This window comes from Vicia villosa, linkage group LG1 (genome assembly GCF_029867415.1).
Source record: "Vicia villosa cultivar HV-30 ecotype Madison, WI linkage group LG1, Vvil1.0, whole genome shotgun sequence".
Taxonomy (NCBI): Eukaryota; Viridiplantae; Streptophyta; class Magnoliopsida; order Fabales; family Fabaceae; genus Vicia; species Vicia villosa.
Genome location: NC_081180.1, coordinates 24,234,321 through 24,259,463, shown reverse-complemented (window position 1 = coordinate 24,259,463; position 25,143 = coordinate 24,234,321). Strand labels below are relative to the sequence as shown.

Genomic DNA, 25,143 nt, shown 5'->3' with positions numbered 1-25,143 from the left:
CTACTAACATGGGTTGGTTGTATTCTAAACCCGTTCTTGACAGTTGAATCAAATCGTATATTCTTAATGTTTTCCAGAAGGATCCTTTTTGTTTCTCTACCTTTTCTAGCCAGGAATAGTACAAATCAGGATCTTTGGCTAAAGGGATTGACCTAAACACTTTTACAGAATTGGTCATATAGTTTAACCTAATTTTGGTTAAAGCTAAAGGGGTTGCAGTTGAAGTTTCCTCAACATTAGAAGATTTGCCTAAAGGAGAGCGACCGTCTTCATCTATCTTAACTTTGCTAACTAATGGTCTAGTCTTGTAGTAAGCAGGGAAAAATTTATTCACAGATTGGATACTTTCACTCGGTATCGGACCCATAAAGGCAAGAGTTTTTCCAGAGAGTTCAAAGGGAATGATTACCTGGGAAGCGTAAATAGCGCGTATTTCTTCAGTGTTAGGGTTTGGAACGAACTCTCGTTCCCCAGAACGTGTTGTTGATTGGAGCTTCAAAGCGGGTTGAAGAACATTTGAAAATGAAGCCATGGAGAAATTTTTGATTAAAAGAACAAGATTCTAAAAAGAGTGAAGATGTTTCAATTTTTCGGTGAAGAAGATGAATGAAAGGCGGTATAGAGGCACAAGATCAAGTATTTAAAGGTTTAACGGAAACCTTTTTAAATATTTTTGGGTAAAACCCGAGAGACACGTGGCGGCTGGTGATTTAATCCAACGGCGGTCGAATGAGTTAGCTTCACTCCTAGTATGTAGGAGTAATGATCAAGAAGTAAGGTTAAAACGTGGGAATGTGAGTTATGAGAAGACATCTTTGAAAATGACAAGACGTTTCGGAAACAGTGTTATCAGTGATTATGACGTTAGTCAGCAGTCTTGGAACTTTCAAGGATCATAAAAACGAAATCTTATAATGACAAGAAACGCCTATTTCTGTTGATTCTCGAAACAGGCATTTATTGGGGGCAATTTGTTAGCTGAAGATTTCGTTTTATATTATTTGTCCTTTGAAAGAGTTGAGAATCGGAGGAAAGATGGTTACTGATGGCCATCCTTTAAAAAGTAAAAGAATGACTACTGATGGTCATGCTTCGAAAAATAAAGACTTCTAAGTTCGATGAAGATAGTGAACGCTGAAAGATTAATGAAAGCATATGTCTTCGGGACTTAGACAAAATTCATAGAATATGTATTTAAATATTACTACTTAGCGTGTTTTCGTAGTGTTTGTTTAATACACTGCCACGCGTCGAAGACGGACTCAGGCGGGAGGATTTGAAATTCAAAGACGGTTTCGTAACCGTTCAACAACAGATGGCTTCGCTGGAAGTTCTGATGAGAAACGTGGCAGCAGATTAGTATAGGACCGTTAAGGTCGAAACTAGTATAAATAGGAGTCTTAATGTTAGGATTTCGTGTGTTCATTTTGTACAAATCACTCACAATTTACTCAAGTATCAAGCGTTAAGAGAAAGAGTTCGCTGAGAAAATGTACGTATGACACCACCATTTTAATACATGTGTATTATCCTTTGCTTTTAAATATCTTTCAGAATTACTGCATTTCGTTTACTTCTTGCCATTTACATTTCTGTATCTTTACTTTAATGTCATTTACTTTTGAATTACTTTCATGCTATTTACTTTCAAAGTCTTTTATATTTCTGCAGTTTAAGATTCTTTACGTTTCAATTGTCCTTTTAATTTTCTATGTTATGTTACTTATCTTTTCGTTGAAGTCACATTTATATGTAACAAAGTGATTGTCAAGACTATTTGTTCTGTTAATCGAACAACGCCTATTGAAGAAGACAAATAATGAATATGGTTCGAATAAACATTGATGACAATCTTCTTGGCTATGTGTCCTAGGATCAATCTAGTCGATCCTGCAAGTAACCAAATCTTATTTATTATAGTTTGGAAGACTAGCGGTTGTTTACCGGAAATCACCGTAAACAGTAAGTCGATTTTTATTTTGTTTTGTAATTTTTATTTTGTTGAGGTTGAAATTTTAACTTTCTTTTCAACAGACCTATTTTAGTCCCTCACAAATATTATACGAGTCAAATTAGTCATTCACAATAAAATAGACCCAATTTAATCTCTTATAAAATTTAACCGGATCATATAAGTCCTTTTGTTAATATTTTTTTCAAAACGATTTTTTTCTAGTTTTAAACCGTGACTGAACTGTCACGTTGGATTTTATTTATTTTTCATTTTTTAAATACTAAATTGATTTTTATTTTTAAATTCATTTTTTAACAATTATAAATTAATAATATAAAAATACCAAAATTGTTTCTTATAAGGAGTTGAACTCAGACTCATGTGGTTAATCTTAAACAATTCTAAATTTAAAATAAAAAAATACAAAATTTGTATCAATATGGTCTCGAACCTAAGTCTCTTCAGATTAAATGACAGTCAATTTAATAAAATAGAAATTGATTTGTCTATTTGTAAATGATAGTCAATTTAATAAAATAGAAATTGATTTGTCTATTTGTAAATGATAGTCACTTGACTAACGATAGAAATTGATTTGTCTAGTTTCTATTGATAGTCATTTTACTAATAATAGAAATTGATTTTTCTAGTTGTAAATGATAGTCAGTTTATTAACGATAGAAATTGATTTGTTTATTTGTAAAGTGAAAATCATTTAACTTATAGGGACTTGGATTTGAGATCTCATAGATAAAAAAAATATATATAGAATTTGTTAATATTAGAAGAAATCATAGAAATCACTCGTTTAAAAATTACTTTATAAGAAATAATTTTGGCTTTCTTGATATTATTCATTGATAACTGTTTAAAAATGAAATTAAAAATAAAAATTAATTTAGTATTTAAAAAATAAAAAAATCCAACGTGTCAGTCTAGTCACGGTTTAAAAGTATGAAAAGAACCGGTTTAGAAGTAGGAAAAAACCGATTTGAGAAAAATATTAGCAGAAGGACTAATATGATCCGGTTAAATTTTACAAGAGATTAAGTTGAGTCAATTTTTTTGTGAAAGACTAATTTGACTCGTGTAATATTTGTGAGGGAGCAAAATTGATATTTGCTCGATATTTTACATATATTGTTCAATCACCATTCAACCTAATTTTGTATCATTTCATTTGTATGAATGTGGAATGTGACATCTATCTAGGTAGATTTTCGAATAAAAATGAATTTCCTCAAAATTGAGAAGGATCTTTTTATTTATAGAAAAAAAAAACTAATAAATAACTACTATGACGAATGCATGTCACGTGACTCTTGGTTATTTTGAAACTTCTTGTGTGTGTTTTCTTTTGAATTTCATAAGAAATTTTCCTTTTTGAATTTCAATTCACAACTTCTCTCGCCTATTTTGGATAAGAGCAACATATTTGAAATTTTCGTAGGATGATGATTTCTGAATATCCTTCAAAGAACATAGTAATGTTGATCATTATTTTTGAATGAAAAGTCTAACTCAAATTCATTTTCCCCTATTTATGCTACAAATTTGAACGTTAAAGTTTACCTATAATATATGTCTTTAAAAGGTTTTCGCTAATATGCATAAAGATTTTACTTATGCACCATGCATAAGCCTATATAAGTCATTGGATCATGTTTTTAATCCAGTATTGAGTATTGAGTATTGAGTATTGAGTGGTGAGTATTGAGTATTTGAGTAATAACAATTGATGTATAGAATTTGATCCAATAATCTAAGGGTCCATAATAATCTATGCATGGTGCATAGATTTTTATCTATGCACGGTAACTACACCCTCCTTAAAATATTAATTTTAAAATGTAATTCGTAATTAATATTTATAATATACACATTGTAAAATTTGAGCATTTTCAACAGTACCTCATAATTATAGGAGCAATTCTTGCATGGACACGTAAATAGTACCTCATAATTAGTAGCTAGAGTTTTCATAATTCATCACGAGGTAACATTTGTGAAAAAAATCCAAATAACCATGTTTAATAAATAAATTACACCAAAAACCATGTTTTCGGCAAAATTACGCATATGACCAGGTTTCAGAGGTGGTCTCCACATAGGAGCCACCTCAGGTGGCGCCAATGCTCATTTGTCCATAACATATGCGCCACCCAGGGTGGCATCAATGTACATTTTTTCCTTTTTAGCCACCTAGGGTGGCGCCTAGGTGCTTTCCTTTTTTTTTTTTTTTTTTTTGCTTTTTTTTTTGTTGTTTCTTTACTATTTTTTTTTAATTTTTGTTTTTAATTTTTTTTTTTGTTTTTTTTTCTATATATTATAATTATATATTAAATATATTAATTATATTTTGTTTTTGATTTATTTAAAATTATTTTAACATAATGAAAAAAAACAATTAAATAAATAATTAGACACGTAGTGTTTAATAATATATTTAGGGAAGAAACAGTACAAATACGAGAAATGCAAAAACAACATTACAAATACGGAAAGTACGGGACAAACATCACAAATACGAAAAAAAAGTGAATATTTTTAAAACATGGATATTATGCTATTCATGACCCCTCGGACCACGACCCCTCCGACCCGGACCATGACCCCTCCGACCGCCAGTTCCGCAATCTGGAACTGTTCGAATCCGATTGGAAGGATCTCGAAAACCCACTTCTCCACGACCCCCCCTATTCCTTGGTTGTTCTTGTTGTGTCTGGGTAGGTGGGCCTCGTATTAGCCCCTCCATGCGCTCGTTGGACATGTATTCTTGTATGTTGCTGTCAAATAGTCGGGTCCCCATGCCCTCAAAGATTTGTCTTGGCGGTGGAGTTGCGTCACATGGTCGGTAAAACCCAGCGCTTGATTGACCTTGAAAAAATGGCATTGTTTGTTGGGGTGTGGTGTTCCCATATTGTTGGTGTTGTGGAAATTGGGGTGTGGGGTATCCATGTTGTTAGTAATGTGACGATTGAGTGGTCATTTGCTCGTTTGGGTCGTAATCGTCATCTAGACCCATGTCGGGGCTGAGTTGCCTATTGTAGCTGGAGGGGCCGGCGTCGCCGTGTTGTTGGGTGAAGGCCCATGATTGTTGCTGGATGGGTTGCCTAGTGGAGGAGGAGGGGCCGGCGTCGTAGTGTTGTTGGGTACTTCCCCACGATTGTTGTTGGACGGGTAGCCTAGTGGAGGGGTCGGCGTCACGGAGTTGTTGGGTGAAGCCCCATGATTGTTGTTGGATGGGTTGACTTTGGTAGGGCGTTGTTGGTGTTGTTTGATATTCCTCATGGTCAGGTTGTTCGGATGTTTGGCGTTGTCGGCGTTGTTGGCGTTGTTGGGGTGGTTGTTGGGGTCGTTGTTGTGCGTATTGTTGTTGGCGGGGGTCGTGTAGGTAGTAGGGGTCGGACACATACATATCGGGGGTTGTGACTGTTCTACACCAAGCAAGGTATCCCGCGGTTGGAAACATGGGGAGTTGGGCAACAGGGAATTGTAGCAGACGGTTGCGACGCTGCTTCCACATCTCACAAAATTCATGTGCGAATGTACGATAATCTGCGTGGTCCCATTGATTGTTAACTCTTTTAATATGCCAGCGACCCAAATCAGTGGGGGGATCCGGGATCGGTTGATGCATGCCAAACTGCAGTCTCACACGGTCAGATTGGTGCATCTCCACGATGTTGAACCTTATTATCGGTACTACTGCAGTCCAAACTTCCCGGTCACTCTCGTTTGGCTCATGGTCCAGCAACAAGTATGGTCTCCAATTAAACTGCGTAGGAGAAAAAATAACATATTATTAAAAAACATGATGAATTGTAATACATCTATATGATCATATAAAAGTTTAGGGGTAATACATCTTCAGCTCGGAGGTGATCAATTAGGTCCCGATACAAAACAACACTCCCCCTCGGATTCTTACTGTAATCCAATTTAGGACCACAGAACCTAAGAAAAAATAGCAAAAATGTTATTTCAGATTTTTATGTAAAAGAGAGTTAGCGTTCAAGGAATAGCGTTGAAAAAGAGAAAAAGACGTACCTTGTTGCATAAGGGAACGTGTAGTTGTTCCTGCCTACAGGGGATAGCGTCGGCATTCTCCACCAACTCCATACTTGTAGGAGGAACGCACATCCATAGAAGGTGCACTTCTCGGTAACCGCGTTCTTACAAAGAGACTGGTATAACATCGCCAAAACGGCGGACCCCCAACTATATTTCCTAATCTTGCTAATACTATCAAATTTACTTAAATAGAAAAAGTTGACAGTGTTACCTGTCGACTCCGGGAATAAAAGTTTACCAAACATCAGCATTATATAGACCTTAGTCATTAACCAAACATGCTCCTCGGTAGAGTTGTCCATAAAGACGAGTTCATCATAGTAAGCTCTAAGGGAGACCAGACTGATACCCTGGCCTCTTGAACCTTGAGTAGGCACAACTAGATCTCTTCCCAACACTCTCTCACACATTGAATTAGCATGTTGAACAGATCCATTAACAGCCTTGCCATCAATGGGCAGACCAAGTAACATATAAACATCCTCTAGAGTAACAGTACACTCACCTATTGGAAGATGAAACGTGTGGGTTTCAGGCCTCCATCGCTCTTGTAAGGCAAGGATGAATTTTCTGTCTATGGTGTTGTTGCTGACTTTTATGATATGTCCGAAGCCACATGCTTGGAGATTCGGAATAATCCTCTCGTCGGGTTCAACATAAGCGTGAGAACGTGTACGGAATCGGTCAACAGCCTAAGAACCACAAATAAATCGATTAAACTGGATATCATATACGCATAGGTGTTTAGAAATAAATAAGTATAAACTTACATAGGTCGCCAAATTCGCTCTAGTTCCTCTGTGTGTTTCACCCATGGTAAGAAGTTGTTGAGCCATTTTCAAGAACTCTTTAAGTTTTCTGCGGATTTGAAAATGCAAAGTGGTTTTTTGAAGAAGAAGAATATATGTTGGTGAAAATAAAGCAAGTCTATGAGAGTATTTATAGAGGGTTGGTGGTTGCTGATGTTAAGTGCATGAGGGCCAAGTGGTGAGCATGCATGTGATACAGATATCAAAGTGATAAAGATGGGTTCACATGCATTCTGTGTTGAAATGACCATGCATTCCCGTGTTTTGTGCTGACTTTGTCTAAGCATGCATGCATTAATTGTTTCTGGCAGAATAGACTGGCCTGCATCCCGTGTTCGGTGCTGAATTGTCTAGGCATGCATGCATACAGTATTTCGATGCAGGTAGATCACATGCTGGCGGATCAGATTAGGGTTTTGGCAGTGAGGACCACTAGACAAAATTAGGGCAAAAAAAACAAAAAGAAAAAGAAATTGAACTAATGCGCCACCCCAGGTGGCGCCATGCTGGGAAAAAATGAACTAATGCGCCACCCCAGGTGGCGCCTACATGCAACCATATTTTTTTTTAAAAAAAAATAGGGTTAGGGTTTTCTTGGTTAATTTTAGTATTTTTAGGGTTTAGGGTTTTCTAGCCGTTGTTTCACCGAAAATAATTAGCATACAGTCTTCGCATGTGATTGTACAGTGTGATGGAGTCTGATCAAGTCGACTGTGCTGCAGTTCACCAGTGTCAAGCACACCTCAAATCAACTCAGTACATTTGTGACGATTCAGGCATTCATTTTCCATCAACTTTATTCGCATGTGATTGTACAGTATGGTTGTGTCTGGTCAAGTCGAGTGTGCAGCAGTTCAGCAGTGTCATGCATACCTCAAATCAATTGTGAAACAGTCTGGTGTGCAGCAGTGTCATGCATTCATCAAATCAACTCAGTACGCATGTGATTGTATAGTATTCGCCTTCATAATTGTCATCACTCAATGTTCGTCTACATAAAGGAAGCCTATAACGTGTAAAATAACACAACACATTACACATCTGATTACACATCTGAAATAAAACTCTCTACCCACTCAACAATGGCCCCTCCACAATACATTATCAACGCTCATGTTTTTGGCGAGACCTATGACAACGAAGAAGTTGGTTTTCTGTTTAGAAACACTGAGGTTAAACGATTTTGTTTAAGCAGAAAAGCAAATTTCAGTTACTTCAAAGGGAGATTAGAGACGAAGCTTGCAACGGGTGGTGTATCCCAGATTTTTTACCAATATCGATTTCTTCGTGGAGACAACCCGGTCAAGTTTATCCAAGTTGAGATCAAAGACGATGAAGACATGCAGAATATGTTTGCCAATCATGAGTATTCTGGTTACGAATGCATAGAACTGTATGTTACTCTACCAGAAGTTCAACCCACGCAAATGGTTGAGTCACAAGTCATTGATGCACTTGGAGACGAGCAAGCAGAGGTCGACGTTGTAGATGAAGAAGAAGCACCAGAAATAGAAGTTGATAACCTGGTAAACGAGGAAGTGAATATGAAGCGGAAGTTGTTGTACCACGAGATCAAGTGCATATGCCTCCAGTGCACATGAGGAACCTGAATTTTGATGGGGATGACGAACCATCGACTGATATTTTCTATGATCCATACACCCAAACAGATCAACGGTTAAAAGTAGGAGACAGATTTCGTTCTAAGGAGGCATGTATCATGGCCATAAAAAGATTTCATATGGCAAACAATGTTGATTTTAGAGTTGATCGCGCCAATGTCGAAAGGTACAAAATTTACTGTAGAAACACTGATTGTGGATTCAGGTTGCATGCATCATACAGGAAGAGAAGTGACTCATGGGTTATAGGATATATTTCCCAAGATCACACATGTGTTAACACAAATGTTTCACAAGATCACCGTAAGCTAAGTTATGACATCATTTGTCAAGAAATCTTGCCTCTAGTTGAAAAAGATCCATCGTTAAAGGTGAAAACGATAATCTCTCATATCGTTGCAACGTACAACTACACTCCGTCTTATAGAAAGGCGTGGCTGGCGAAGACCAAGGCGATCGAAGTTATGTATGGAAATTGGGAGGATTCGTATACACGACTCCCACATTTCTTATATGCGCTTCAAATTTATGCTCCTGGAACTGTTACTATTTTAGAGACCCTTCCGGCGCAATCTCCAGACGGAACATCACTTCAAGGAAATGTGATATTCCACAGGCTCTTCTGGGCTTTCCGCCCATGTGTACAAGGATTTTCATATTGCAAACCAATTCTTCAAATAGATGGAACTTGGTTGTACGGAAAATATAAAGGCACCATGTTGATGGCTGTGGCTCAAGACGGAAATAGTAACATCTTTCCTGTTGCTTTCGCTCTTGTGGAAGGAGAAACTGCTGGAGGTTGGGGTTTCTTTCTCAGAAATCTTCGGACACACGTTGCCCCCCAACCTGGACTTTGCTTGATTTCAGACAGACATGCTGCCATCGAGAGTGCGTACAACAATCCAGCAAATGGGTGGCAAAACCCTACATCAACGCATGTTTACTGTATTCGACACATCGCACAAAATTTCATGCGGGAGATAAAGGACAGGGCTCTTCGGAAGACTCTTGGACAATTATGGAGCGAAACATGCGTCAAATTCATGAAAGAGCAATCTGCCAAAGCCAACAGCCACATTGTGACATCTTTCGATCGATTCAACCGGACCTTCAGTGTTAAAGAAACGATTGACCATAACGAGGGCCTTCCGAGACAACAATACAGGGTTCTTATAGATGAAGGGTGGTGCGATTGTGGAAAGTTTCAAGCCTTTCGGATGCCATGCTCTCATGTAATTGCAGCATGTTCGTATGCGCATCAAGATCCGTTAGCACTTTTATCTCCCATTTACAAGGCGGAAACCTTGCTCGGGGTGTACAACAACTCATTTCAAGTGATGGCAAAGGAGGATTATTGGCCTGCGTATGAAGGGGACGTGGTTTGGCATAATGATAACATGCGGAGAAAGAAAAGAGGTCGCCCGAACAGCACCCGGATCACAACCGAGATGGATCATGAGAAAATGGTACGAAAGTGTAGCATATGTCGTGAAGTCGGGCACAATAGAAATACCTGTCCTAACCGTGGATCAAATTCCACCAACAATTAGTTGTATGTCTTTTGTATTTTGTATCTGTATTTTTATTGATAATGTTTTTGTATTTGTATTAGTATTAGTATTTGTATTTGTATTTGTATTTGTATTTGTATTATCCTTTATTAAATCAACTATTTATGTCTTTGTCTCGTAGTGAAATTGTCTTCATGGCCCATACTGACACTCTTTATTTTGGACAGTCAGTCAAATACGCATGCTTTCGTCTAGTCCCATCAAGTCAGTCATTGATCAGTGTGTCTGCATTTATCGTACATGTTAGGCGTGCTTGTAAACAGTGCGCAACATCATTACTTTTTTTTATCCACTACTATTATAAATTAGGGGCTCCTATGGTTGAGTTTACACACAGATACACAAACTCCAAATACCAAACAATCACACAAACACAACCATGCCTCGCCGGACAACCATTAGGCCAGATGGATGTCACCGGACAACAGAGTTGCCGCCCCGGAGATCAACATGGCGTGCCGAACCTGAATCGGAGTATCGCAGAAGGACCGGACATGTCATATTCTCACCCGTCAAACCTCCCATGCCGGTTATGTTTTGGAATATCTCTTCCGTCGAGCAACTCAAGAGGACTCTCATGAGATTTTTAGAGGGGAAGTACGAAGCCGACGAACAAATAAGAAGCATCAAGAGGCTTAAAACAAGGGCTGATGATGTGACTGGAGCAACGATAACTTTCTGGGATAACGTGGAATACGACATTGATGCCATTCAAATGATGCATGAACCTAATGACATTGTTTTAACCGTGGTGATTTCTTAGATGTTTTACTTTATCTTTTTCTGTTGGTTATTTTCTATGTACCTTTTAATTAATGAATGAACTACTCTTTTCCGTGGACGCTCGAGTTAGCTGATTCACTGATCTTATCTGTTGCAATTTAATATATATATTTTTTTAATACTTTAAAATAAAAATAATTTTATTAATAAATAAAAAAAACAAAATATAATTTATTTATTTATGTTAAAAACAATTTTATTAATAAATAAAAAAAATTTAAAAAAAAAAATAGTATATAAACATTTAAAACAAAAAAACAAAAAAAAAAAAAGAAATGTGCATAGGCGCCACCCTAGGTGGCTAAAAAGGAAAAAATGTACATTGATGCCACCCTGGGTGGCGCATAGGTTAGGAGAGATTACTCTTTGGCGCCACCTGAGGTGGCTCCTATGTGGAGACCACCTCTGAAACCTGGTCATACAGGTAATTTTTCCGAAAAGATGGTTTTTGGTGTAAATAAATTATTAAACATGGTTATTTGGATTTTTTTTTCAACATTTGTTGTGCATGATTTCCAAAACTAATCTATTTCCTTGTGAATACTTTTTGAGAAATATTGTGAAACCCTTTTTAGGAAATTATTATAAATTTTAAAATCACTTTCCCTCATTTAAACTTTAAGAAATGTTATTTACACCTACATTGTAGTTACTGTTCATAAATATACTTAACACTAACTTTTTTTATTTTGACTTTTTTATAATTTTTACAATAAAATAATTTTGATTAATAATATATAAAAATTAGGTTAATACTATTTATACTTTGGTTAATATATATTTTGACTTCAAAGAATAATATTAAGTCGTAAAATAAAATTGGTTAATTGAATGTAAAAAGTTGGTTAATATAATTTAGAACGTGATTATTGAGTGTACTGACATCAAAATATAAAATATCTTAAATAACAAAATAACCAATTTCATATCGTTATTAACCAACATTTTACTTTTCATTAATCAACTTCATTTTATTACTATAAATTATTTTTAATATCCGAGCATTTATTAACCAACTTCATCATTTCATTAACCAATATTTTATTTTTCATTAACCAATTTTGTTTTACTACTAAATTATTTTGAATATATGAACATTTATTAATCAACTTTATCACTTCATTAACCAAGTTTTTATATTTCATTAACCAATTTTATTTTACCAATAAAAATTACTGTTCACGGACACTATTCACAGATACTATTCATTAAAAAAAAATATAAAAATATTGTTCATCGTATAAATATGGTAAACAGTGCATACGGTATCTAATTGAGGTGTAAGGAGTGGTGTCAAGATAACACACCTCTTAAACTTTCTATCTATTCCTCTCCACTCGAGAGCTTGTAGTTGTGGATCCTCTGGATAAAGTTGAGTATTAATTATACCATTGTATCTTCATCTTTTGAAAATATCAACTCTTAAAATTTTAATTTATCTTCTTCTACTATATCACTAATGATATTCTAGATTGCTATAGGTCAAATAGAAAATGTATTCGGACCTAGAGAAGATGAGGCAAAGAAAAGAAGTTGGTGATCCTAGGTACTCATCCCCTTCATTATAAAAAAGCAAAGTCTTATATTTTTAGGTTTTCTGGAACCTCAAATTATTTGAAGCATGTTGAATCTTTGTCTCTTCATGATTCTGAATACTAATTGCTTGTTTTCAAAGCTCCTGTTAGACCTTGTTTTAAGGCATTAGAATTAAATGATAAGAAATTGATGACAGGTATTATTATATGATTTTTACAACCGAATTTTGATGAAATCAAAGGCATACTGATTAAAAATCATGCAAAAGTGTTGAAGAATAGACCGAAAGCTACTCAGGATTGAAAATATGGAACTTAGAAAAATATTGAAGAAAAAGCAGCCAAAGAAGCCTTGCAGCCCTTGGAATTCTCGCGGGTGCGATGCTGCTTATCGTGGAGCGATGAAGCTTCCCACCGCGCCATGATGCTTCCCATCTTGGCGCAATGTTGCGCTTTTGCTAACATGCAGAAATTGCTATTTAAAGGCCTTTTTTATTAAAAAAAATTGAGGAGTTATGAAACCAGGAGGTAAAGTGACGAATATGAATATTCAAGAGGCGAATTTTGAGAGTACTAGAGTTATTGTATAATTAATTTTTCATAGATTTTGATGAAGACTTATCATCTTATGATATTTGTTTATCTACCAAAGAGTAATTGAGTTTCTTTAGATTAAGTCTTTTTGAGATGAACCTTATTATTACTCTGTTGGATCATATGTCTGTTTCAGATTTATTGAAATTTTTTGTTAGTATTATCTTATTTAATTGTTCTTGAATTCAATGTTTTTTGTTCGTTGACGAATGCACAAATCGATATTAGATACGTAGGGATTTTCTACTATTAATATACTGATCTGATCTATGGCAATTATTAAACTTAGTAATCAACTAAAATTAGGTAATTATAAGTTGTTGCTTCCGAATTAATGCACATAGAAAGCCTAATTTAATTCTAAATTGGACTAAAGAATTATATAATTATTGTGTAAGTTACTGAGTTGTACACTAAGGAATTGGGTGTAGTGGTCTTGTTAGTTAGCAGTAAGATAATAATTTAATTGCAATTCAATAAATATACAATTCATCAACAGGTGTAATAAGGGGATTCAATATAAAAGATCTAATCGTTTTTCTCATATTTAATTTTATTCTCTTAATTTTCTCTTTCTTGTATTGGAACCAGATAAAATCAAAAAACCCCTTTGTTATTATTTTAATTCGCACATAATTAGTTTGTTAAGTTATAATCCTTGTGGAGACAATCTTTTTAATTATTACTTTGACACGATTTGTACACTTGCTGGAATGTCATCAAATTTTTGGCGTCATTGCTGGAGATAGTTGATTTCAATAAGGCAATTTAGTGTGATGCTTTTAGTTTTAAATTTTGCATTTTATTTTATTTTTAGTTTTAATTTTTAATTTGGCAATTAAATTTAATTTTTATTTTTAGTTTTATTCTATTATGTTGGTGTGGTGCTAATAAGGTATTTCTTGTTTGTTTATCTGAGGTACTGATTCGACGATGATACCGATCGACCCTGAAATAGAAAGAACAACGCACACAATTCTTAAAGAAAACGAGAAGCACAACAAGTTATTGAGGAAGTAAAAAAAGAAAGAGGAATTAGATACAGATGTTCCACCACGACAAACGTTATGGGACTATTGCAAGAGGACCGATGCAGGGCATATATCCTTAGGATTTCAATCGGCTAATCTGGTAACATTTGACAGTAAGAATTTAGTACTTTAAGGTTTGAAGGGGAACTCGTTCAAAGGGCAAGCAATCAAAGATCCTTGGGAACATCTCGTGAAATTCTATGAGACATGCTCAATGCGCAAGCCATATGGTGACATTAGTGACGATCAGGTAAAATTACGTTTGTTTGGTTTTACTTTATAGGTCGCACGAAGGATTGATTGCAATGCATTCTGAGTGAGACTATTCAAACTTAGAAAGAATTAGAGGAAAAATTTCTAGAACGGTATTACTCAAACACTCAGTTTGTGGAAAGAAAAGTTGCGATTACGATTTTTGAGCAAGAAGATGTCGAGTCTTTCTCTGATACATGGGAAAGATTCTATTTGTTACTCAGCAAGTGCCCAAATCATAATATAAGTGTAATGGAGCAATTGACACACTTCATCGGCGGGCTAAAGGTTCAAACGAGAATGCTTCTCGACGCCTCAGCTGTAGGTACCTTAATGGCAAAGACAAATGAAGAGTTGAAAATGTTAATCAAGAATATGTGTCAGAATGACTATCACTCAAGTGAATGATCGATGAAATCAAAAAGTATTAATGCAGTGGATTCTCGCACAACATTTAACTTAAATGGAGGCATTGTCAAAACAGTTAGCCGTATCTTAAACGGCATAAGAAAATGCTAGTCAGATTCAGACACTTAAGTCTGATTTTTGTGGGGAGGCACATGCAAATAGTAACTCTACAATAGAGGTTGAAAGTGCAGTAGTTCAGTATGCTAACTTTCACAAGAACCGTGTTGTGTAATCCTAATTGTATCAAAACATCTTTGACTTGAATTTTCCACAAAGAAAAATTGATTCTTCCATCAAATTTTTCTAATTCAATCTTCACTGCAGTTGAAAAACTTGACATTGCAATCAAAACCTTTTCTGTGGGAAAACAAAATTTTCCCAACCAACACAATGTATGAAATTTCTTTTCTGATGTGAAAGATAAGATAAAACTGCAACGACAAAAGCATACTAAAAAAATTTATACTCCACCAAACCTGACTTTGATACCACTTGTTGAAAAAAAAAACATAGAGAAAAAATAGGAGCACAATAACACAAGATATTAATGTGGAAACTCCAAAACCGGAGAAAAAATCATGATCAATGTCAAATGACAAACAGAGAATAAAACTAAGTGAAAATTATTACAACATATAAACTACCCTCAACCACACCCAAGGCTCCAATACACCCGCACTCTCCAGAGCAAATATTTAACTAACTCTCACAACACTTTAACACAAGAGTATAAGAGAACAACTAAAAAGTAAAATACAAGTCTAAAGTGTTTTTGACTGGTACATCTTGTAACGAAGACTTGAATTTTTTTATATAGTCTTGGACTCTCTCTTCCTTTACAAAACTAAGCAAAGTGAGACTTCTCTAACATGTATATTTTCAACGAACCCCAATAATTATTACTAAAAATTTTATTCTTTAAACGGTGATTTGATCCGTGAGACTTCTCCAACATGTATATTTTCAACAAACCCCAACAATTATTACTAAAATTTTTATTCTTTAAACGGTGATTTGATTAGTGAGACTTCTCCAATATGTATATTTTCAGCCAACCTTAACAATTATTACTAAGATTTTTATTCTTTAAATGGTGATTTGAGTGAAGGATGAAGAATGTCTCTTGTGAAGAGTAGAAGAAGGTGATCGAAAGGGGGAAAGGGGGAGAAATGGGTATTGAGAGACAAATTTTTTTAATAAACATGAGAGGTGAAAAGAAAGGGGAAAAGAAATGAGATGAAATTTGAGATACAGAAATTCAAATTCAAAATGAAAGTGAAGGGAATTATTTGTACTGGTAGGGGAAAATGAATCAACTGTTGAAGTACAACATTGATTGGGACAAGTAAGTTATGGAGGAAGTTCTAAGTTTTATAATTTTAATCTTAGATATATAGTTCTAATTTAGAAAGTTATATATATGGAGGGAGTTCTAAGTTTTAAAATTTTAATCTTAGATATATAGTTCTAATTTAGAAAGTTATATATATATATATATATATATATATATATATATATATATATATATATATATATATATATATATATATATATATATATATATATATATATATATATATATATATATATATATATATGTTTTTAATCTTAGATATATACAGTTGATATGTTTCGGCTGACCTTTTTTTAAAGCCAAACCATCATTGCCTATTAAATGTTGATTTTTCTACTAGAATATTGACTTTTGCAAACTTCAGCTTTTACTATTTGTAATTGTTTGCCAAAATTTATATTCAACAAATTTTAAATGTTGCATATAACACCATAACATTCACACAAGAACACATATTCCTTTTCAAAATTCAATCTATTTTTAAAATAGTCAACCAGGAATAAGAACCTTGGAATATTACTTTTGCAAGTGCCAATTCATTTCTTGAAACTTGCAGCTCCGAACCACAGAAAGAGAATCAACCAGAGATAAATATAATTAAGCGTTGTAATTGGAATCTGATGCTGTTTGTCATTATTCTCTTCATGAGTCCTTAAATATTTTCTTACTCAAAGTATAGAAATAAGAATTCACATTGCTTTTTTCTCTTATGCTCACTATCCTAATCAGATCTCATGCACCACTCACTGCACATGATGCATCAGCTATATCGAAATTCCTACCTTTCACAACATATAAACGTTCTCGTGATTAATTTTGCAAAAAATCAAGGTGGCAGTTATGTTTGTCGCGTGATATTTACCAAAGAATGGTTAAGGTCAAACCATTCCACAAAACCTAGAGTGCATCCATGTTAATTTCACAGTGTACACACAGGTTTTAGAATCTGGAAAACCATAAATATTTGCAAGATAACATATGTGGAAGAGAAATAAAGTTATAGGAGTAAGAAAAAAGAATTACCATAACATGTGAATGAAATGGAACACAAGGAAGAAAGAAGATCACAATTTGATTCATATTCAAACTTGAGAACCAGTTTGCATGAAATTAGATATACAAGCACAAGAATGTCTTGTAATGAATTTGTGTCGTGGATTTAATAGATACAAGATGAAGAGTTAATATAGCAGCATAATCACAAGACAATTCTCGTAGTTGTCAACTTTTTTGTCTCGATCAAAGTAAGGCTAGCCAGACTTGAAAAGCAAAACCGCTTTCTGGTCCAAATAGAAATAAACAAAGTGGTTTGTTTCATGAGTCACATAGGAACCTGCAAAAAGAAAGAACTTTACATGAACACGCTTCAATTATTATCATGGTTGGTCATTTAAATCATTGAAACACCCTATAAAGGAATTTATCATTAGGCTTAGCAGTTAGCAGAACCAAACAGTTATATCAACATTTGTTTTAGCAGTCTGAATTTTCTCTGAAAAAGAAGATAAATAGAAATGGCATGATATCTATGAAGGTTTGGTTGTGCAACACAAAAATGGTATAGGACTGGCATCAACAACTTCATGGTTTTGATATCTAAAACAGGAGCTAAATCCGAGCTTTAATTGTGCAGGACTGCTAACCCCTGCAGTCCCTCCATCCATATGGAGCCCATCTAATAGTTAAGATGTGGAGAATGACAGAATAGAAATCACATACGCAGATAACGAAAGTTGCAGGCTCAAATTGAGCAGGTAGTGAATTTTATGTTCATATTCACACTAATAAAGAACTCAAGAGATTCAGAATTTACTTCTTTTTTCTGTATTATTATAAAAAGAATATATCGGTTTATGCCAAACAGAAAATAAAATGAGTATTATAGAACATATGAAAAGTATAAACCCTACTCTTAGATGTATTAGCATTCATATCACAAATTGACACACATGCTTGTTCTATTCTGTAATATCAAAAGCATAATTTGAAATTCAAATCACATATTATATATGCATTACTTTCATGAAGAAATTGTTTACCATATGAGAGGTGAGAGCATACAAATGCAGTAAATAACCTTAAGATAGAAACAACAAAATGTTGGATGCCGGAAAGCTACAATTTAGTAAACTGTAAATGGAAAACTGTTCTGGTGTACTAGTAGTCATAGAAACCGCTCAATTTGATAACACTCTTAAAAATTCTTAAGGTCCTACCTTGTCAAACCTATTCTGTTGCCAGCAAACTCAATCTAATCTGAAATCAACGAATTAAATACCTTTTTTTTTTTCATTGAAGGGAAACCAAATAGAAACGAGTTCAAATTGGAATGATAAAAATGACACGGCTGTTCCATTGAAGAGGAAAAGAACACAACAACAACAACAACAACAAAAATCTGCAAAGAACACAAAATCCTAAGTGGTCCTATACCCCTATGATCGACCTCAGCTGGACTATGTTCAATTGTCATCCAAGAGTTCCCCACTCTAGAATTACTCATCTCCAAGTAAAAGTAACTCAAAAAAGCTATAACTCCCTAATTTTCACACAGCAACTTAAATGTTTAACTTTCAAAAAAGAAAGATCATCTAGACCTTCTATTTATTAACTCCACATTTGAATTTCCACAGGGAAGTGGTGTATTCTCTCATACAGAAACTATAAATTCAAGTTAAAAACAATGCGGAAAGTTAAAATAATACAACTTAAGAGCTATGAAGCACGAACATCAGAAACACGACATTAGTGTTGACACGTAGACACCGATAAAAATTTGAAAAAATGAGTAAATTAAACTTAGTTATAAATGTCGGTCTCAGTTTCGGGCATCAACATCAATACTGACACTTTTTTTAGAGGTGTCAGTACTACAAAGCTTAAGGGTTCCAGTGGAACTCAAAATGAGTATCATCAGAGCAAACAAGCAATACTGAAGAACAAAATTGCCCAACTAAGCCAGATAAGCTAGTAGCAGCCACAAAGTAACAACGAATACAAAAAATAGCAGGTAGAAAAATCTAGGTTTTCAACATTATTACTCAGAGCAAAAAATTGGTAAAAATCAACAGCATTTGCAAAACAAAAACAAGAAATCAAAGTAAAAAAAGGAGTGAATTAAGCATAAATTAGATCTAATTAAGGAAAAAAGGAATACCGAAATTGCGACCGACGATGCAATGCCAAGTAGGACCGTGCCTCTTATCAAACTCCTTCTTTATAGTCTCTGCAACATCTTTCTCCACGTTGTGCCTCTCAAAAGCCTAATTCAATTTCACAACAACAATAACAGAAACAGAAAAGTAAACAAAACACAGTGAAAAATAAGCGAGAAGCAAAAGAGAATGTTGAAGACTGAGGGAGACTAAGAGAGACTAACGAGGACGGCGATATCGACGGCCTCTTTCTGCATGTCGGGGAGCATATCGGCGCTTTTGATGATGACTTTCTTGGTCGCCGGTGGTGCAGGAGAAGCAGATGCAGAGAGTGGTGATGGAAGTGGCTTTCGATCTTCGAGGTGAGGTTTCGCCATTAGAGATGCTGCTCCAGCTATGATGTGCTTCTTTGAGTCTTCGCTCATGATTGTTTCCCTAATTCGGAGGGGTGTGTGTGAGAGAGAGGTGTAGAGAAAGGAGAGTGAGAATCTAATTCTTTTGGTTTTTAAAATAGAATTGTTGTTGTTGTTGTTGATGATGGTTTTACTTTTTACTGCTTTTTAGTGTGATTGAATTGATAGTATGGTAAGTGTGGTAGATTAGATTGGATGGGATGGATGGGGGCACTCACTCACATACCTACAATCAATTCAACTAACTTATACTTTAAGATTTTTTTGGAAGATTAATTAGTTGAATTTCAAGATTTTATTGGATGATTAATTAGTTGAATTTCAGATGAAAATTAGATTTTTTTTTTTTACTTTAATATTCCATCCGTCTCAAAATATTAATAAAGTAATGATTAAGTAATGTTTTTATAAAATTATTTTTAATTATTATTGGTTGTTGTATATTGTCATAACTTGAAAAGTGTAGACAATAATTATTACGGGTAAAGTTTGTAAAAGTTTAAGTTGGTAAAGTTGGAAAAGTAAAAAAGACTTATTATTTTTATTTGGTTAGAAAGACACTTATTTTAAGACAGAGAAAATATCTTAATACTCAATTTCTTTTTCATATTTTTTCGTTTACTTATATTTCAAATAAAAAAATTAAAGTTGTACAAGACATTTAAAATCAATTGTCGTGTGAATTTTCGTTTGTTTCAATTGAAGGAAGGAATTGAGAAAAAAAATTTAAGGAAAGAGAAGGTGAGGATAATGGAGGGAAGAAATTTTAATTACATATATATTTGATTCAAAATATGAAAGGAAAAAAAAAGAGGAATTTCAATTATAAATATGTTTAGTTCACAAGGATAAATGAGACATTTTGTTACTAATTTACTTTTTTTTATCTTTGTAAGTTAACCATAAGACTCATTATATTAAAAAAAAATTTAAGGAAAGAGAAGGTGAGGATAATGGAGGGAAGAAATTTTAATTACATATATATTTGATTCAAAATATGAAAGGAAAAAAAAAGAGGAATTTCAATTATAAATATGTTTAGTTCACAAGGATAAATGAGACATTTTGTTACTAATTTACTTTTTTTTATCTTTGTAAGTTAACCATAAGACTCATTATATTTATCGTTCATAGTTCAATTACAAATTCATTATCGCAATATAAGTATTTAATTTGAGAACATTATAAAATATTTTTAAAATGATAACATAATATATAATTTATCAATATTATCAAATACAACAAAATATGAAAAAATATTATAACAAATGTTAAGATAATTAAAAAGTGACATCAAAATTTTAATATTTTTGTAGTGTTATATTTGATTGGGTCCTAATAAAGACTATCCAAAACAAGGCTAGCACCCAAAGAAAGAGGAGGAGCCTCTAGGACTAGTACATGGTAACCCAAAAAGGGGGTGAGTCGTCCCAGGGCTAGCACCTGGTCGCCCAAGGAAGGTTGCCCCACAACTAGCACCTGGTAGTCCAAAGAAGGGGGTGAGTCACCCCTAGGACTAACACTTGGTAGCCCAAAGAAAGGGGAAACCCGCCCCATGGGCTAGCACCTGGTAGTTCATTTTGTGTTATAAAGTAAACATGTGAGCCAACATAATATAAGTTTGTTCCCATAAGTCGCTAAGAGCGAACCTATCATCATCATCGTCGGCGACCTAACTTTAATACAAATGGCTTGTCTAAAAGTACAAAATTGTATATGATTCTCTATAACTAATATGAGCATCAATTGGATCATAGAGCAGGATTATATATCAAGTTGGAAAAGCATAAATGGATGCAAAAATAGCTGAGCTATCATGCTAAAGGATAACATGTCGTCTGCAAATAGGGGTCATATGTCACAATACATCATGAGTAGTAAAATATGAGCCGATGAAGCTAATCTTGAAAACAAAGATTTATCAAGCAAGATCGTCGGCAAGACTAAGAGGCAGAGCAGACGCAAATTTACGCATTTGATAACTATTTTTATTGGATAGGGCGAGTTATTGTCTCTGCCGTTTGTAATTTTTGTAAGAACTATTTATGTATAATTTTAATAGTGAGCTGGCATTTTTTCCTGCGTGGGCAAGTTTTTCATGAGGCGCCCCTTTGTCTTGTTCCAGTTTATGTAGGGTCACACGTTAAAAATGACAATTTAAACCATGAAGTGATGGACCTTTAATGAAGGATTCTTTCTATCCTACGAGGCGAATATGGACACTAGACATCCACCAGAAGATCCTTGTCACCTCTCAAGGAAACACAAATACGTTGGACTCCCACCGGAAGATCATTGTCGTCTCTCAAGAAAATACAAATATGTTGGACTTCCACATGAAGATCTTTGTCGTCTCTCAAGGCAATACAAATATGTTGGACTTCCACATGGAGATCCTTATTGCCATTAAGGGAAATATAATTGTACTACTCACCAGAGACTACCTCACACAAACGCCTCGCCTATGGGAATTGAAGTTTCATTGGGCGAGATCTAGACTAAAAGTTTTTCCCCAAAGGACGCGGTTGGAGTCTGGCCTAAGAGGCTTAACTTAAAATATTGTCTGAGGGCCTGATAAAAACATCTCTCGAGTGGCCAAATGCCTCGCCTAAGAGACTTCGAGTTTTATAAATCATGCCTAGTATATAATTTCGCTTGAGGGACTTGAAATTTCCTCAAGAAGATCTAGCCTAAAAGACTCGCCAAAAAGACGCGACTAAAGTGTGGCCCAAGAGACTAACTTAAAGTCTTATCTAAGGGCCTAAAAAATGTCTCGCCCGAGAGGCCAAATGCCTTACCTAAGAGACTTTATGTCTTAATGGTCAGGCCCAATATATAACCTCGCCTGAGGAACTTAAAGTTTTCTCAAGAGGGATCTAGCCTAAAAGTCTTGTCCAAAGGACGCGACTAAAGTCTGGCCTAAGAGACCTAACTTAAAGTCTTGTCTGAGGGACTAATAGAAGTCCCGCCCGAGTGGCCAAACGCCTCGCTTGAGAGACTTTGAGTGTCATTAATCAGGCTCAATATATAATCTCGCCTGAGGGGCTTTGAGTCCCATCGAACATGCTCATATAAACGCCTCACATGAAGAAACTTAGAATCTCAATAGTCAGGTTCAATATATAATCTCACCTGATGGACTTGAAATTTCCTTGGATGTGATCTAGCCTAAAATTATCCCCAAAGGACATGACTAAAGTCTGACCTAAGAGACTTAACTTAAAGTCTTGTCTGAGGGGTAGATAGAAGTCTCATCCGAGTGGCCAAATGTCTCGCGTTAAAGACTTCGAGTCTCATTAGCCAAGCCCAATATATAACCTCGCTTGAGGGAGTTGATGAAGGGATTTAAGATGGGTTTTTTTATCCTCTTAGAGGAAAAATCTCGGTGAACGGATCTTGACTAAACCATTAATCACAAACAAAATGTTAAAAGATTATCGAAATACCTTCTGTAGCGTCCTTTAACTTTGATCACAAACGGCAGAAGATACCGGTGTCTCTACGACGTTCACGCGAGTGCAAAGTAGAAGGCGGTACTAAATACTTTTGTTTTGGACTTTTCCAAAATTAACCCCAATCTTATTTTTATTTAATTAAACTCTTTTAATTAAATAACTAAATTAAACTAAATTATATTTAATTTAATTAATTATTAACTCATTTATTTATTTAAATCATATTTAATCAAATCAATTTTATATACGTTAATATATTATATTAGATAGTTTAAATATTATTAATACATAATTGAATTAAATCTTATTTAATTTTAATCACCCATTCCACTCCTATAAGTTCTCGTTACGCTGACAATAATATTTACTGCCTATTTAATAGTGTAAATAGTAAGCAATATCTAGCAACACGTCACTGCTATCTAAGTGACGAGAATGTTGTGTGATCTGACATAACATTTCTATGATAATGATCGTGTGTACTATTACCCTTTTGTCTAAAGTCTCCCAACCAAACATACCTTTTATATATATATATATATATATATATATATATATATATATATATATATATATATATATATATATATATATATATATATATATATATATATATATATATATATATATATATATATATATATATATATATATATATATATATATATAACACTTAAGGCAATTGGTGCATGCATCCCATGTATACTAGAGACGCCAATTCAATTGAATATAAACATGCTCTTATTGTTTTTTTATTTATATTATTAAATATAATTGTATGATATTTTAAAGGCAAAATACCCTTTTTGGTCCCTTAACTATACCCCAAGGTACATTCTGGTCCCTTATCTTTAAAAAGTGTCAAAGTGGTCCTTTAATTGTTCACAAAGGTCCACGTTAGTCCTTTCCGTCCAATTTTTACTAACGGCGTCAACTTTTGCTTGTGTGGCATCTGATGTGGCATATGATAATTATACTATTACTTAAAACTCAATAAAAACTCAAAAAAATTGTCTTAAACCTGGATTTGAACCAGGTACATGGTGGTCACCATTGATGTTACTATACCACTATAGCATTTTTCTTTTTGTGATTAAATGTACTAACTAAATTTAAGAATTCTCTTTTATTTTGGGTTTCTTCAATGTTCCTCTTCATGTTCCTCAATATTGCTTTCAATATCAACTCAGTTTCCAGTTTCTTGTGCTTTTAGATTTTTCTGTTAGTGGGTATTGCACCACTTTGTGTTTCTTTTCCATTAACTTTTCAAGCTTAACTCTTCACCTTGACAACTTGGAAAATAGGATTTTGTTCAACGTGACTTAAGCAAAAATTTGAGAAATTTATTTTACACTCAGCAACAAATTCTCTAGTTGGAAGTTGGGTTTAATCAAAATGAAGAAGAAGGGCTTAATCTTGAAGCACTTAATTTCTCTTGTAACCATTCTAGTAAACATTTGCTGCATTTTCATAGTTATTATAACATTTTTCAAGCTTCCAGAGGCTCAAAACAAGAGTAACCAGAAAATGGGGCTTTACCCAATTACCAGATCTAGAAAATTCTTGATTCAAGATATTAATTTGGACAAGTTTGACGAAATGATGATTGAAATGTTGACTCAAGATCTTGCTTTCACTGTTTTTGTTCCTCATCCTTCTCAAGAACAAGAACTCAATGTTGATGTTCCCGCAGACAAAATTCATGCTAACGCCGCTGTTGAAGAGAGTGGAGAAATAAAGGGGATTGTTGCCTTTTACTGACAGCAAAACAGACGCGCAAAGAAATAAAGGGGATTGTTCTTGCATATCTCTTATTTTAGTTATGGCTCTTACGATTTTGTGTTGTGTGTGAGGAATTAAAATTGAAACAAGTTTAAGTTAGAAATTGTGAGTGATTGTTGTTGATGTTTTTGTGTGGGTTTGAAGATGTGTTTTGGTTAGAACTTATGGAATTGTTGTTGAAACCCAGATTGTTGTTGATGTTTTTCGTTGGAAATTTGGGGCTTTAGGGTTCATGATGTTAAATCTCAGGTTGAAGAAGACAAAGATTAAAAGTTAATAGATATCTCATTTGTAAATTAAATTACAAAAGGTGAAGAGGTGTAGTGGTAAACATGTTGTGCTGCAATTAAT

The 25,143-nt window shown here is 34.3% G+C and overlaps 2 protein-coding genes and 1 non-coding gene across 3 annotated transcripts in view; all 3 read right to left on the bottom strand.

The window, feature by feature from the left end:
* The window catches only part of LOC131593511 (serine/threonine-protein phosphatase 7 long form homolog), a 24,780-nt gene extending 17,937 nt beyond the window's left edge, over positions 1-6,843 (bottom strand). The window contains exons 1-4 of the mRNA XM_058866057.1: positions 6,799-6,843; positions 6,005-6,720; positions 5,821-5,911; positions 5,371-5,732 (exon numbers count right to left, since the gene is read on the bottom strand). Of these exons, the coding sequence (XP_058722040.1) occupies positions 5,371-5,732; positions 5,821-5,911; positions 6,005-6,720; positions 6,799-6,843 (1,214 nt within the window). The remainder of the gene's footprint in view (positions 1-5,370; positions 5,733-5,820; positions 5,912-6,004; positions 6,721-6,798) is intronic.
* Positions 6,844-14,363: 7,520 nt separating this feature from the next.
* On the bottom strand, positions 14,364-14,470 carry LOC131645444 (small nucleolar RNA R71). The gene has a single exon (XR_009297065.1). It is a non-coding gene; the product is annotated as a small nucleolar RNA R71 (small nucleolar RNA).
* Positions 14,471-17,041: 2,571 nt separating this feature from the next.
* Positions 17,042-19,664, bottom strand: LOC131602930 (uncharacterized). Its single transcript, XM_058875159.1, has 3 exons — positions 19,367-19,664; positions 19,145-19,250; positions 17,042-17,320 (listed from the first exon to the last, which is right to left on the bottom strand). The coding sequence occupies exons 1-3, from the start codon at positions 19,565-19,567 to the stop codon at positions 17,238-17,240; spliced, it is 390 nt and encodes a 129-aa protein (XP_058731142.1). The 5' UTR covers positions 19,568-19,664; the 3' UTR covers positions 17,042-17,237.
* Between the last annotated feature and the right edge of the window lie 5,479 nt (positions 19,665-25,143).

Excerpts from the sequence above, each read along its gene's own strand:
- LOC131602930 (XM_058875159.1), bottom strand. The coding sequence starts at position 19,567 with ATGAGCGAAGACTCAAAGAAGCACATCATAGCTGGAGCAGCATCTCTA. Across the intron at positions 19,251-19,366 it reads CCGTCGATATCGCCGTCCTC|GCTTTTGAGAGGCACAACGT; the intron begins GTTAGTCTCTCT and ends AAATTGAATTAG. Across the intron at positions 17,321-19,144 it reads CATCGTCGGTCGCAATTTCG|GTTCCTATGTGACTCATGAA; the intron begins GTATTCCTTTTT and ends TTCTTTTTGCAG.